The sequence below is a fragment of the Eublepharis macularius genome, chromosome 14 (assembly GCF_028583425.1).
Source record: "Eublepharis macularius isolate TG4126 chromosome 14, MPM_Emac_v1.0, whole genome shotgun sequence".
NCBI lineage: Eukaryota > Metazoa > Chordata > Lepidosauria > Squamata > Eublepharidae > Eublepharis > Eublepharis macularius.
Genome location: NC_072803.1, coordinates 4,833,360 through 4,846,693, shown reverse-complemented (window position 1 = coordinate 4,846,693; position 13,334 = coordinate 4,833,360). Strand labels below are relative to the sequence as shown.

Here is a 13,334-nt window from a genome sequence, read left to right as displayed (position 1 = left end):
CCCACCTCACAGGGTCGTTGTTGTGGGGATGATGATAATGTATTTTGTAAACCACTCTGAGAACCAAGCTACAAGTGATGCCTGACACAGGTTGGACACTTGTCAGCTTCCCTCAAGTTTTGATGGGGAATGTAGGCATCCTGGTCTTGCAGCTGTAATGGAGAGCCAAGCTGCAAGACCAAGAGGACTACATTTCCCATCAAAACCTGAGGGAAGCTGACAAGTGTCCAACCTGTGTCAGGCGTCACTTGTAGCTTGGCTCTCAGTGGATGTTAAGTTGTCCTGAAGGGCGGTATATAAATTGAATGTTGTTGTTGTTGTTGTTGTTAGGACCCAGCTGCCAATGAGCAGTGGCACTCCAGGGGCTGGCTGGTTGCTGGGGGCAGTCAGGTCTTTATAATCAGTTTGTGAAGTGGCCCGAGCAGGTTAGAAGATAAACAGTGATGTTTGTGAGTTAACAACCTCTGCTCCATGCAGCCAGCCTTATTAGGGAGACGGCAGTATCCTGCACATCCTCTGAGTATCACCTCAAAGTATCACCTCAGTCTGTAGCTGAGCTAGCCAGAGACCCCTGGCAAGAAAGATTTGCCTCCAGGTGACCCGAGAAAGCAGTGTTAGCAAACTGGAAGAGGGCTGGCTCTTTTTCGATCTTTACTACCACGGATGGACCACAGATGACTAAAGAAGATATGTGGAGGCACGCAGACCTTATTTTTCAAACCTAACATGGAAGAGAAACATCTTGTCCTGCCTTCACCCTGCCTGTAATCTCATCCAGAATATTCATTCAGCAGAGCAGGTGAGAAGCGCAGGAAAAAATGCCGATCGGCTTGTGAGACTCCACGCTTGGGTTGGACGGGAGTTTCCATCCCAGCTCCGCCATGATCTTACTGGTTGGTTTGGAGTGAGTCATGCTTGTCTTTCAAAGGTGCAGAAAACAGCCTTGGCAATGTCATCATTGCCAGCCAGTCATATTAAGTTATTGAGGGTATAGGACCTTTGACTGCTAAATTCAAGCAATTTTATATGTGAGTTCTTTGCAAGAAAAATACACACCAGGTGCAACGGCCTGTGCTTCTCTGAAACACATTTACAGTATGCATGTCCACGAGCAGAGGTGAAGGACCAGCAAGAGATGCCTGGATGGTGGGAGATGGACATCCACTTCCTTTTACAGCTGCCACCACTCACTGCCCCCCCCCCCCCGCTCCGCATGCCCAATTTTATACAACCTGGTCTTTAACCTCCGTTTTCTAGCTATAATGTTAACTGCACCGTGTGCGGTGAAATGATGCATTTCGCTCATTAACAGGCAGAAATGACGGTGGGAAATACCTTCTTAGCATGAACACAGCTTCAAGCTTCCTATCAGATCAGGGGCTTCAAAATTCATAAACTTAATCGACCTTAAAACGATCTGTGTCCATGTTTTTGTTTATTAAATAAAGCTTAAATGAAACATTTTGCGTTGTACAAACCTGGCTAGCAAGCCTGGTGTCGTAGCTGCCCAATTAAGCTGTCAGTTGAGGCATCTTAATCAAGGAAGATATGCTGTCAGATTATGAGCAGGTTTTATGACACAGCACACTGCACACTGTGGGGAGGCGGCATTGAGCCATGAATGTGCATGGTTTGATGGCTGCAGCCATGGGTGGTGACTTGCGAGTGTGTGAATGGAACCCTACAGAGAATCTCACATCACTGCAGAACACAATGGCAAAAGCTCAGACATAACGAGAAATAGTTGTTTGTTGTGTGACCGAGCCAAGCTCTCTCTGTCTCTGTCTCTGTCTCTCTGTCTCTCTCCTCTGTGTGTGTGTGTCCCCTGAGGCTCCATCTCCTCCAATTGGGCACAGCTCGATAATGAAAAAAAATTGACTTGCTGCAAATGATTTGTGGTTCCTTTTTCTTCTCAACAAGGTTTCCAAGCTCTGGTTTAACCCTGGTTTGAACAGAAGAGAGCAAACTGTCATTGCAGGTTCGGACACAGACAAACTATGATTTGTCTGGAAAGTGGAAATGTTTAATTCTCGAGCTGTGTGCAGGGGAACTGGCTACAGGACCTTGAGAGTCCCCAAGGATAATCATGCAACTGTAGTATGGGCTGTATTTAGACATCACTTATAATTGCGGTTCACAAAAAGCATTGGCAGGCTTTTGTGTGCCTCTTGTGCCACCTCCTGTGGTTTAAAATGGGTTCATTATGATGTAGTTACAGTCAAAGGTATCGGAGGCAAACAAACTCTGGCTAACCTGTGTGCCAGCTTTCATACGTCATGGGTTCAGCTGCAATTCTCAGTGTGCAAATGGCAGGTGGAGGAACAAAATGCCTGTATGAGTCCAGCACCGAATCGAGCTCAGACTTGTTTTCCCTTAACTTTCACTTCATGTGTCTTGTGTGATAGCATTTGGCTGTGACATTTGAACCTTGTCAATGTTTTGCAACTGTGCCTGTCCAAATTTTCAGCCTCATGCTATCAAGTGCCGTGCATGTGGGTGAGAACCACCTTAGCAAAAAAAAGAAATTGTCCTTAGCTACAGGAAACTGCAACAGAACATTTTTGCACAATTAACCACCAGATTAGGGGGGGGCAAGTCTGCAATTTTTCCATGGTTAAAGATTATACAAACTTGACTCCCCTCACAGCGTTACAGGCACAGAAACGCTCACAAATGTTCTTACGAAAGACTGTCAAACTGAATCGAGAATGAGTGTTAATGTGACACATGGGGAAATGCGCTCCCAGCCATAGCCCGCTCCACGTTGTATATATTTTTATTCTCCCTTGTAAACAATGAAGTTTTTGTCAGATTCATAGAGCTTGACTTTGTACAGGCATCCGGCTGGAAGGATTTTTTCAAGGTTTTTCCAGATGTACACGGCTAAGTTCTCCGTCGTGCTGCAGAAAGAATAGAGAGATTGATGAGGTAGAGGAAGATGCAGGTGACGCATAGTTTTGTATAAAGGTAGATTAATAGTCAGACAGGGCTACCACCCTTCGCACCTGCCTGTGACTTCAGATCATATCTGTCTGTCCTCTACTCTGATAGAATTATTCTGATCAGGGCTTTTTTTCTGGGAAAAGAGCTGGTGGAACTCAGTGGGTTGCCCTCGGAGAAAACGGTCACATGGCTGGTGGCCCCGCCCCCTGATCTCCAGACAGAGGGGAGTTGAGATTGCCCTCCGTGCCGCCGAGCGGCACGGAGGGCCATCTCAACTCCCCTCTGTCTGGAGATCAGGGGGCGGGGCCACCAGCCATGTGACCATTTTCATGAGGTCCCAGAACTCCGTTCCACTGCGTTCCTGCTGGAAAAAAGCCCTGATTCTGATAGAGCTGTTATAGATAAGTGAACCCTCTGGTTCAGCAGCTGTCAAGTGATCCGGAAGGGTTTCCCCTGGTCCTATAAAACGTAAGCTTTTGGCATAATTCCTCAGTTTTAGAAACTTCTTGCTAGAGTTAAGGTTGGCTATGGCAGCTGTCCATGCTGGCTGACAGGTTTCGCCTAGGGATTTTCCGTCCTCGGGTGAGAACCGCTCCATGGACAAGAATGCTGAAAAGGAAAGCAGCAGGTGAAGGATGGGGTGTCCTAAAAGAAGAGCTGTTGCAAGCTCAAGCTATCACGAGTCCAGCAGGACGGAAATGCGGTAGAGAATCTAAGAAGCCAATGTGGAGGAACAGAGAGAAAAGGAGGAAAAAGGAGATGTTCAAGAAATGGAGGGAAGGAAACGCATCCAAAGAAGAGTATCTCGGGGTAGCTAGGTACTGTAGGGCTGCTGTCAGAGAGGTCGAACCTCAGAATGTGCTGAGACTGGCTAGGGGAGCTCTCTACAACAAACTACAGACCCGTCCGCCTGACTGCTGTCCCAGGGAAGGTACTGGAACAGATATTAAAGGAACCCGTATGTAAGCATCTGATAGACAACATGGTGATATAGGGAAGTCAGTGTGCATTTGTCCCCCAAAGGTCCTTGCCAGACCAACCTCATCTCTTATGATCGAGTGATAGGCTTACTGAATCACGAGAATGCTGTCGATGTAGTTTATTGGATTTCAGTATTTGACAAGGTTCCTCATGATATTCTGATGGGTAAACTGGTGGATATCAAGTTTGAAAGCAAAGGAATGGTATACTTCCAACAGCTGAAATTGGAACCTGGCCGTTTCCACACAGCTTACCTCCTTTCGGAAAACAGCGTCTTCATGCGCGAAATCACACGAGAAGACGCTGTTATTGCGCGAGAAGATGCTGTTATCGCAGAAGACAGAGTCTTCTTGCGCAATTTCGCGCGATAACAGCGTCTTCTCATGTGACTTCGCGCGTGAAGACGCTGTTTTCCGAAAGAAGGTAAGCCGTGTGGAAACAGCCCATGTGTGGATATAAAATCAGACTCGAGGGGCTCGAATTCAAATTTCATCTCAGCTGTGGTCTGGGTCCACCTGGTCTTGGGCATATTTGTTGATTTCCTTGCTGTAAAGCAGAGCAACGGATGGCCTCCTCTGCGTGCCAAAACGATTAATAATGATCAGAAGGATTTCTTTTCAAACGCAGAACGTGCGCAAAATGGACGCTTTTTGAGGAGTGCGGAGGGGGAGCAGCCCGGCCGTTCCAGCCCCCTCCCCCAGCTCTCCCCCCAACCTACCTTACAACATCTGCAAAAAACTCCACGTCCTGGTCCAAATTCTTGTGGTCCAAAGGCTCCAGGATGGCTTCCTGAAGAAGACAAGAGGGGCAGAAGTGGGGCTGGGTTCAGAAAGAAATGGGAGGCTCCGGACTTTGCACTGGAGGGCCAAATGTGACGCTGGGGATCAGCGAATGGATCTCTGGACCAGAAGTTGGCTGCAAAAAGTAGCCAGGGGGAATCCAGGCTGGGGCTAGGGTGCTTGCAAAGGGCTTTCCTCTCCCCCTGTTAGGATGGCGGCCCTTGTCATTCACATCTGCGTAATGGGCAGTTATCTATCTAGAAGAGCCAGTTTGGGGTTAAGAGCGCAGGACTCTAATCTGGAGAACCAGGTTTGATTCTCCACTCCTCTGCTTGAAGCCAGCTGGGTGACCTTGGGTCAGTCACAGCTCTCTCAGAGCTCTCTCAGCCCCACCCACCTTACAGGGTGTTTTGTTGCAGGGATAATAATGACATACTTTGTAAACCACTCTGAGTGGGCGTTAAGTTGTCCTGAAGAGCGGTATATAAATCGAATGTTGTTGTTGTTATTATTATATAAACACATGTTGCTAGATCAAGATGGGTAGCTGTGCTAGTCTGTCTGTAGCAGTAGAAAAGAGCAAGAGTCCAGTAGCACCTATAAGACTTAACAAAATTCGTGGCAGGGTATGAGCTTTTGTGAGTCACAGTTCACTTCTTCAAATATAACTAGAATGTGAGTCCATCTATCCTTAGATCTTGGAGGGATATACCTCCACATTCACTACCCCTCTGCACCTATAAGACTAACAAAATTTGTGGTAGGGTATGAGCTTTTGTGATTCACAGCTCACTTCTTCAGATACAGCTAGATTGTAAGTCCATCTTTCTCATGATCAATGCTGATTTCTCCACACCCACCACCCCTCTGCACACCCACCCCTTCCAATCACACCTGCGAATGTCATTCACTGCTATTGTCATTTACCTGCTATTGTCTTTCGGCATCTGAAATCACTCCACTCTCCAAGACATAAGGACAGATGGACTCATATTCTAACTGTATCTGAAAAAGCGAGCCGTGTGACTCTTGCTCTTTTCTACTTGTTGTTATTACTATTACCAGATCCCACCTGGTTACTCATGACAGCTCTGATAGTCAGGCTAGGACTAAAACCGCCTTTCTCCCTGTTTAAGCTGAGAGCGCTCCCTTTGCTGGTAAGCAATGGTGTGAGCAGGGTTTTTTTTCTGGGAAAAGAGGTGGCGGAACTCTCAAGAGGGAAATGAGGAAGAAACACACGGGATTCTTTGAAATCATATTATTTTCACGCACTATTGCCGAGTATTTTCAAGAGGTGCTGGAACTCCGTTCTACTGCGTTCCCACTGAAAAAAAAGCCCTGGGCAAAGCGACAGTTGCCTCGTGAGATCATTATTGACTTTTCATCTAAAAAGATTCGGGACACCATCCTATATAACTCATACAATGCGGATTTGGACTTTATGGGTTTGAAAGTCAAGATTTTGAAGGACGTTCCATTTCTAGTCCGGAAACGGCGTTTTAAATATAAAAAGTTTGCAGCTCTTCTGAGGGACCATGGAATAAAGTACAAATGGTTATTCCCGGAAGGAATATGGTTCAGATATAAAGATCAGGCCTATAAGATATTATCAGAAGATCAACGAAAGGATTTTGAGAATAAAAACCCAGAACTCTGCTGCACCGAGAACGAAGAAAAGGAGGAGCCGGAGGGGGGGGGGAGGAGGAGGAGAGCACCGCAACACAGAGAGAACTGCGTCCGGGACCTAGAAGGGGGAGGAAAGTTTAATCAGAATTTGAAATGTTTATTCTCTGTATGATTAACCACTCCATCATTATCCTATGGAGCTATTTTTGTATTATGACAGTATGAAGGGAAAACATTGAAGTGTAGTGTTTAGTGTTTGTAGTTCATTCCCCCCCCCTTTTTCTTTTTTTCTTTTTCCACCCCCCTTTGTCCCTTCCCTCTCCCCTTTCCTTGTGATAGTCTGGTGTAGTGCTGTGTAGTGTTTTGTAGTTATGAAAAATAAAAAAAAATTTATAAAAAAAAGAAAAAAAGAAAAAAAGCCCTGGGCGTGAGTAACGGGCACTGCCCCATCTCAAGGCACAGCTCCCCTTTAGCGCTGTGGGCTGACTGCCTGGGTGGATGCGGCCCTCCTGTTGCTGGGGGGGTGGCGTTCCAGCTCTGCTATTTGTTTATTGAATAGTCTGAATTTTTCACTGAAACTCAAGGTGGATTATGCAATGCAAGTCAATGCAGTGATAGGATGTGACGCCTAATAAGCAATGCAGTTGGAGGAGGCCCTGCCAGCGAAGCTCCCCAGACGAAAAAGGAAAGGAGTATTTTTTGGCTGGCCAGGATTCTTTTTCAAGCAGTGTGCTAAGTTATTCCCCTCTTCTTAAGCAGGAGTTTCCCTAGTTGACTGCCTGTTTTAGGCCTTTTAAAGGAGGGAACTTCAGAGAGGACAGCCTCTCTGAACAGCAGCCGGGCAGGGAGGAACGTCTTGTGGCGCTTCCTATCTCTTGAACAGCGGATTCTAGGTTAGATTTGTTTACAGGGATTCTGCTGCTATTTCCTCTACAGTGGAGGTTCGTGCGGAGCTCTGATGTCTCAAGAATCCGGGTTTGGCAGGCAGTGATTCTAACATACGCAAAAGGTTTTAATCAGAAACCTCGAGTTACCTGCATATATTCCTGAAGCTTGTAAATGTTCATAAACATACCGCTGATGGGATTCATCTGTAAGGCAATTTGTTTATTTTATTTTAAAAATGGAACTGTTAAAACATCTTTAAACTCGGGCTTGGGGCATAAGTGACGTCAAGGCACCTTACTATAGCATAAACATCACAATTTAAATAAACCCTGAAGGTAGAAATACAAATATACATGAAAGGAAACCGTACACAATGACTCTATAAACAGAATGCCGAAAGAGCCTTTCCCAGCAACGCAGTCCAGATCGGTTCCCAAGGAGCTAAACTTCAGCTAGGTCAAATGCTTGGCAGGTTTTTACTACCCTCCTAAAAACCAAAAAGGGAGGGTGCCAGTCCACAGGCTTAGCACCACCTCTGGAAAGGCACCACAAAATGTACTGATGATGGCACTAGCTTGCATTTGAAAAGAAAAAAAATGGGCAAATTCTTGGAAGACAAATTTCTCACTGGGGTGAGCTAAAAATGGAGACTCCACGTACAGAGGCAGTATACTGGGGTGGGTGGGAATCAATAGCAGGGTAAAATCCATTGCTTTTGTGCCACCACAAACTTGGTCCACTCCAGCAGCCCGATCCAACAGTATTTTTATATATTTCATATTACTCCCACCTTTCTCCCCAACGGGGACCCAAGGTGGCTTACATCATTCTCGTCTCCTTCATTTTATCCCCACAACAACCCTGTGAGGTAGGTTAGGCTGAGAGGGTGGGACTTGCTCAAGGTCACCCAGCAACCTTGCATGGCAGTGCGGGGACTCAGTCCTGGGTTTCCCAGATCCTAGTCTGGCATTCTAGCCACCCCACCACACTGGCTTTCAGTATATTAACTGATCAGATCTCTCTGCCACACATTGAAACGGGCAATTGGCACAAACCTCACGAGTGCTGTCAATGCCAGATTTTTTACCAAAGCACAACTTTCCCTTGCATGTGTGTTCTTTCCAAAAGGAGAAATGAACAAAAATGCTTACCTCTCCACGTACAGTCACTATCACTGAAAAGCAAAGAGGGAGAGAAAGCAGGTTAGGCACCTGGCATGGGCTTTCGGGGACCACAGTTCTCTTTGTCAGATGCATCTGACGGGGAGAGCTGTGGTTATCGAAGGCTTATACTGCATTGGAATTGGATGGTTTAGCTGTTTTACTGCTACAGACTAACACGGCAAACTCCTTTGAAGCCTCACAAAAGCCAACTGATCCACACACCAAAAGGAGATGTTTACATTTACTAGCAAAGGAATGTTTTGGTTGCTCCCTCCCCCTCCCCCCCTAACTGCATCTTCTCTCTCCTCCCCTCCTCCCCCCTCCTCTTCTATATTTGACCAGTTTCTGTACCATGCATCTGACGAAGAGAACTTGATTCTCGAAAGCTTATGCTACAATAAAATTGGTTAGTCTTAAAGGTGCTACTGGACTCTTTTTGATCAGGATAGGATTAGCAGCAGTCCCAACTCAGAACCATGAGAGGGCAGCAGAGAGTTGGGGAAACGCATCTCCTGCTCTCGCAAGGAACAGAACATGCACAAGAGAGGGTGGACGCAGTGAAGTTTCCCAGTGCATGTTTGAATGCTTGCCACTTCCTTTCCTCTCCACCCGTTTAAGTGTTTGCTCCCATGTAAACCCAGAGGTGGCTGGCAAAGCACGCATGACGCACGATGCAGGGCTGCTTACCTTTATAATTGTGTCCGTGGCTGTGGTTACATTTCCCAAACAGCTTCCGGTTCTCTTCGTCGTTAAGCAATTTGCTGCAAGATCAAAGGGAGTGGGGGTGATATTAACAAGCCCGTGGTTAAAATGGGCAACCCTGCCCCTGTTTCCTTTCACACTTTTTGATGTGGTATAGGCAATGCAGGCACACAGCCGAGCTGAAAGTGTACAATCTATAAGGAATTAAGGGTGTCCGGGGTCTGGGTCCCAGCCCCCAGACTTGGTAGGAGGGAACAGCGGGTCAGCCGGGCTGACGGGCAAACAGAGGGGGCAGCCAGCAGACAGCAGGTCAACCAGTCTGACTGGCAGGCAGAGGGGGCAGCTGGGGTACAGCAGGTCAACCCCTCCCACAGGCAAATGGAGCCAGAACCTGCCAGTGCCAGGGGCAAGGGGCAAAAGCCCAGGGCCTCAGGAGGCAGAGGGAGACAGAGAGAGGCCAGCGAGTCCCACTCCCCTAGGAAGGGAAAGGGGGCTAGGCAAGGTGGAAGGGGGCAAGGGCAGAGGGACTGGGAGCCCAGCAGTCACCCACCCAAAGACCTTACCTGAGGAGGAGAAGCAGCAGCAGCCCCAACAACCCAAAGCCATGCCCCAGCTAGGAAATAGTAGCCTGGCCCAGGAGTTGCCAAAAGCCAAGCCACTCCAGGTGGGGCTATTGGAGGCACTCTGCAGGAAGCCCTGGGCAACCAGCCAAGGAGCCGCAGCTGGACCCACCTTCAGCCATCAGCTCTGCCAGGGAGGCTGGGCTGCTAGCCGGGGGACTGCAGCTGGACATGCCTTCAGCAATCAGCCAAGGCAGGGAGGCTGGGCAGCCAGAGAACAAGGCACAGCTGGTGCTGGTCAGTGGGGCCAGATCAGCTACCCCAGCTGCAACTGCTTGGTGCAGCCCAAGGCCAGGCTGGAAGAGGGGTGGGGCAGTAGAAGGAAGCCCTATAAAAGCTGGCTGGGAAGAGCCCTGTGGTGGTGGGTGTGAGTGAGGAGTGATGATGTGGAGTGAGAGCAGTAAGATGCAAGGGTGGAGGTTTGGAGGAGAGTTCTGGAAGGAGGAGATGAAGGAGGACGCAGAGGGTAAGCAGGCCAGGTTGAGCAGGCCAGCGAGTGGACTGAGAGGGAGTCTGGGTGAGGTATACCGCCCCTCCTTCCACAGAGCAGGGTCCTGCAGAATCCCTGGCCCCCCTGTGACGTCAGGAGCAGACCGCCCAGTGCCACGCCCAGCGGCAGCAGCGGCAAGCCCTGACAAAGGGTGTTGTCCTAAAAGCTGTTTCCGCGAGAGTACGCCTTGCTGAGCTCAATGAGGCTCATTTTGAAGGACATACACTGCAGATTGCACTTCAGATCTTTTGGTCATGGAAGAAAAATCTAGTATCCTCAATTATTAGACAAGATTACAAAAATGGAACCCCCATGTTCATATGCAGTATACCAGAGTGAGAGCAGGGATATGTATCTCTTACATGGCTTGCTTTAGAGCTGTCCAAGGTGTCTGGTTGGGCAGCGTTGAGGACAGAAGGTTGGAGAAGTCTTTGACCCAATCCAGCAAGACCATTTTGGAGTTCATATTAGACCGTCTTGGGAATGACTACCCAAGTTCTATCCTGCTGGTTAAATGTCTTTTTGTTAACCCGGATATTCTATTCATCAAGGCAACTTGTCCCGTTGGTCTGAAATTTGACACAGAGACTCTTCATTGGAGGAAGGGGGGCTGTAATCATCCCATTTCAGAAAGATCCAATTAAAAATGGCCAAGTTACAATTACCAAAAAAAAGAAAAGAAAAAGGCATGAGCATACAGTTCCACCAGCGAAATGTACTTCTAGTATTTTTCTTTTTCCAGTGAAAATTGTATCAAAAATTCTGAAATATTGCTGGGCCTGTGTCTGCTATGAGCTGGCAAAAACCCATTGTGTATTCGTAAAGTTACAAGGTACCAGAGTCCCCACTGTAATTTTGTATTAAAGTACTGGTGAATTATATGGGCGTGCATGGCTAGCAAAGGAAATCTCACGAATTAAGTCTTGCCATTGGAATGCCTACTCGAAGGGAAAATGTGAGTGCCTGACTTGCTGTGGAGAGAGATTGTTGTCATTGCGGGAACAGTGCCTACCATGTGCCCTGCCCCTCTCCTCCGTGCACGTTCATTTGTTGATGGTAGATCTGTTGTTAACTTGGGTTGAAACATTTTCCGTTGTGTTAGGGTGTCTGTGTGAGCGTGGGGAGGTAATATTGTAAGCTGCTTTGAGTCCACTATTGAGTGGAAAACAGCAGGTAAAAAGGACTCTTAATAAAATTATGTGTGGGGAGAGAAAATGGATAGAGGCAGGGCTTTTTTTTCAGGGGGAACGCGGTGGAACGGAGTTCCGGCACCTCTTGAAAATACTCGGCAATAGTGCTTGAAAACAATATGATTTCAAAGAATCCCGTGTGTTTCTTCCTCATTTCCCTCTTGAGAGTTCTGCCACCTCTTTTCCCAGAAAAAAACCCCTGAATAGAGGGACCCTTTCCCCCTTGTCCCATAATGCTAGAACTTGGTGGCACCCAATAAAGTTGATAGGCGGTCGGTTTGAGACAGGCAAAATGAAATACCTCTTTACCCAACGAGTTATTAAACTGTGGAATTCCCTGCGAGTGATAGATAAGAGGGGGTTAGACAGATTCATGGAGCAGAGGGCCATGAATGGCTACTCTAAATGGATGGATGGATGGATGGATGGATGGATGGATGGATGGATGGATGGATGAAATGGCTGGCTGTCCAGCAGGGGATGAAGGTGAGGGGGTTGCTGAAAAGTGGTTCTGTCTTGAGTTTATTCTGCATAGGATTTTTGCAAATGCGTTCATCGGTTGCAGTCTGGCAGTGGCCACTGACAGATCAAACCCTCTTTGTTCCTCTACCAGTAGGTGCTTCTTGGTACTGCCAACTTGTCACCTGCCTAGTCCCTCAGCTTGCTCTGTTGCCGGTAGTTCAGTCTCTCTATCATTGAATAATCTTGATGACAGCATCATCCATATAGATTAGGATACAGTAAAAAGAGCTAGTAAGAGTGGAGAGAGAGAGAGAGGAAGAGATCTCTCAGAGAAGAAGAGGAGAAAAAGATGACCCGGCTTGCTTCTCTGCTGGCCCTTTACTCCTGCTATCCTGCCCCTTCCAGCTTCAGGCAATCTTTGGCCTGCCTCTTCTCCAACAAATCTTGCTCAGCTAGCAAAGGTCCTAAAGTCCTCTGGAGAGAGCAGGTGGCCAGTGGCCATATGAAATAACATCACAAAGGTGAATGGGAGCAGAGGAAGGTGGAAGGCAAAGAGATCAGCACAGACAGCAAAACACCCCTCTCCATTCTTGCTCTTCAACTCAGTCCAGGCTCAGGTGGGCTCTTCTTTGGATACCCAGGTGGTACAGGTAGCAGAGGCAGCACCTGAGACCGCAATACCCAGAGAATTGTAGGTAATTTGTCAGGTATTGGAGCAAGACCCTCACGCAAATGTCCATTAAAATTCTCAGGGATCCAAGACAATACCAGCTGTTTGGTCACCTGGCTGTTTACAAAATTGAAATACCCCACACCTGCCCCAAACCAGTACATCTTCCCACTTCTTCTCCCCACCATTACCTGCTCAGCCTGTGGGCAGCTGCAAAGGTTTCCGTTCGGGAGAGGAAGGTCATTTTGCCTGTGGCATTTGGTTTGCTGTCTTCTGCTATGCTCTGCATTGCTAAAACCCCCGGGACCTGAGCTGCAGCTAAAACTGGGAGCCCTCCTTAGGGACTGGAATAAATACACCCGCAAGTCATCATCATATGATAAGCAGCAAAACCAGGCAATTGGACGCAGGGTTTAAAGCGGCCCCTTAAAAAGCCTATTTCCTGGCCCCGTACTCTTTGAACAGTATGACCGTGACCTACTTTCTTTAATGCGGCATGTTTCCCTCTCCCTTGGACTGATATGGCCTCCTCTCAAATGGTGGAATTATCTCAGACTTGCTCGTGGTCAGGCTCCAGTTCATGTGATCTTGGGAAAGGATTCTGTGAATGGGGGCTAGAAGGCCTGTCGCGTCTGAAATGCAAATGTACGGTGGTGTAGGATGGGCCCCTGGAATTCTGTTACAAACTGGGTTGCTAAATACGTGGAAAGTCTGGTTTTATTTTGTGTGTGTGCGCGCGCTTTGATTCTGAAAGCTCAGCTTAGTCTCAGAGTGATTTAGTTTGAGACAATTCCTTAGGCACCTGCAATTGGTTAACACT

The 13,334-nt window shown here is 47.6% G+C and overlaps 1 protein-coding gene across 1 annotated transcript; it reads right to left on the bottom strand.

Annotated features, from left to right (window-relative positions):
• Window positions 1-2,654: 2,654 nt before the first annotated feature.
• On the bottom strand, window positions 2,655-12,812 carry LOC129342328 (6-pyruvoyl tetrahydrobiopterin synthase-like). The gene is made up of 6 exons (XM_054998029.1): window positions 12,706-12,812; window positions 9,068-9,141; window positions 8,369-8,391; window positions 7,364-7,420; window positions 4,643-4,713; window positions 2,655-2,900 (listed from the first exon to the last, which is right to left on the bottom strand). Exons 1-6 carry the CDS (start codon window positions 12,801-12,803, stop codon window positions 2,777-2,779), a joined length of 447 nt encoding a protein of 148 aa, XP_054854004.1. The 5' UTR covers window positions 12,804-12,812; the 3' UTR covers window positions 2,655-2,776.
• Between the last annotated feature and the right edge of the window lie 522 nt (window positions 12,813-13,334).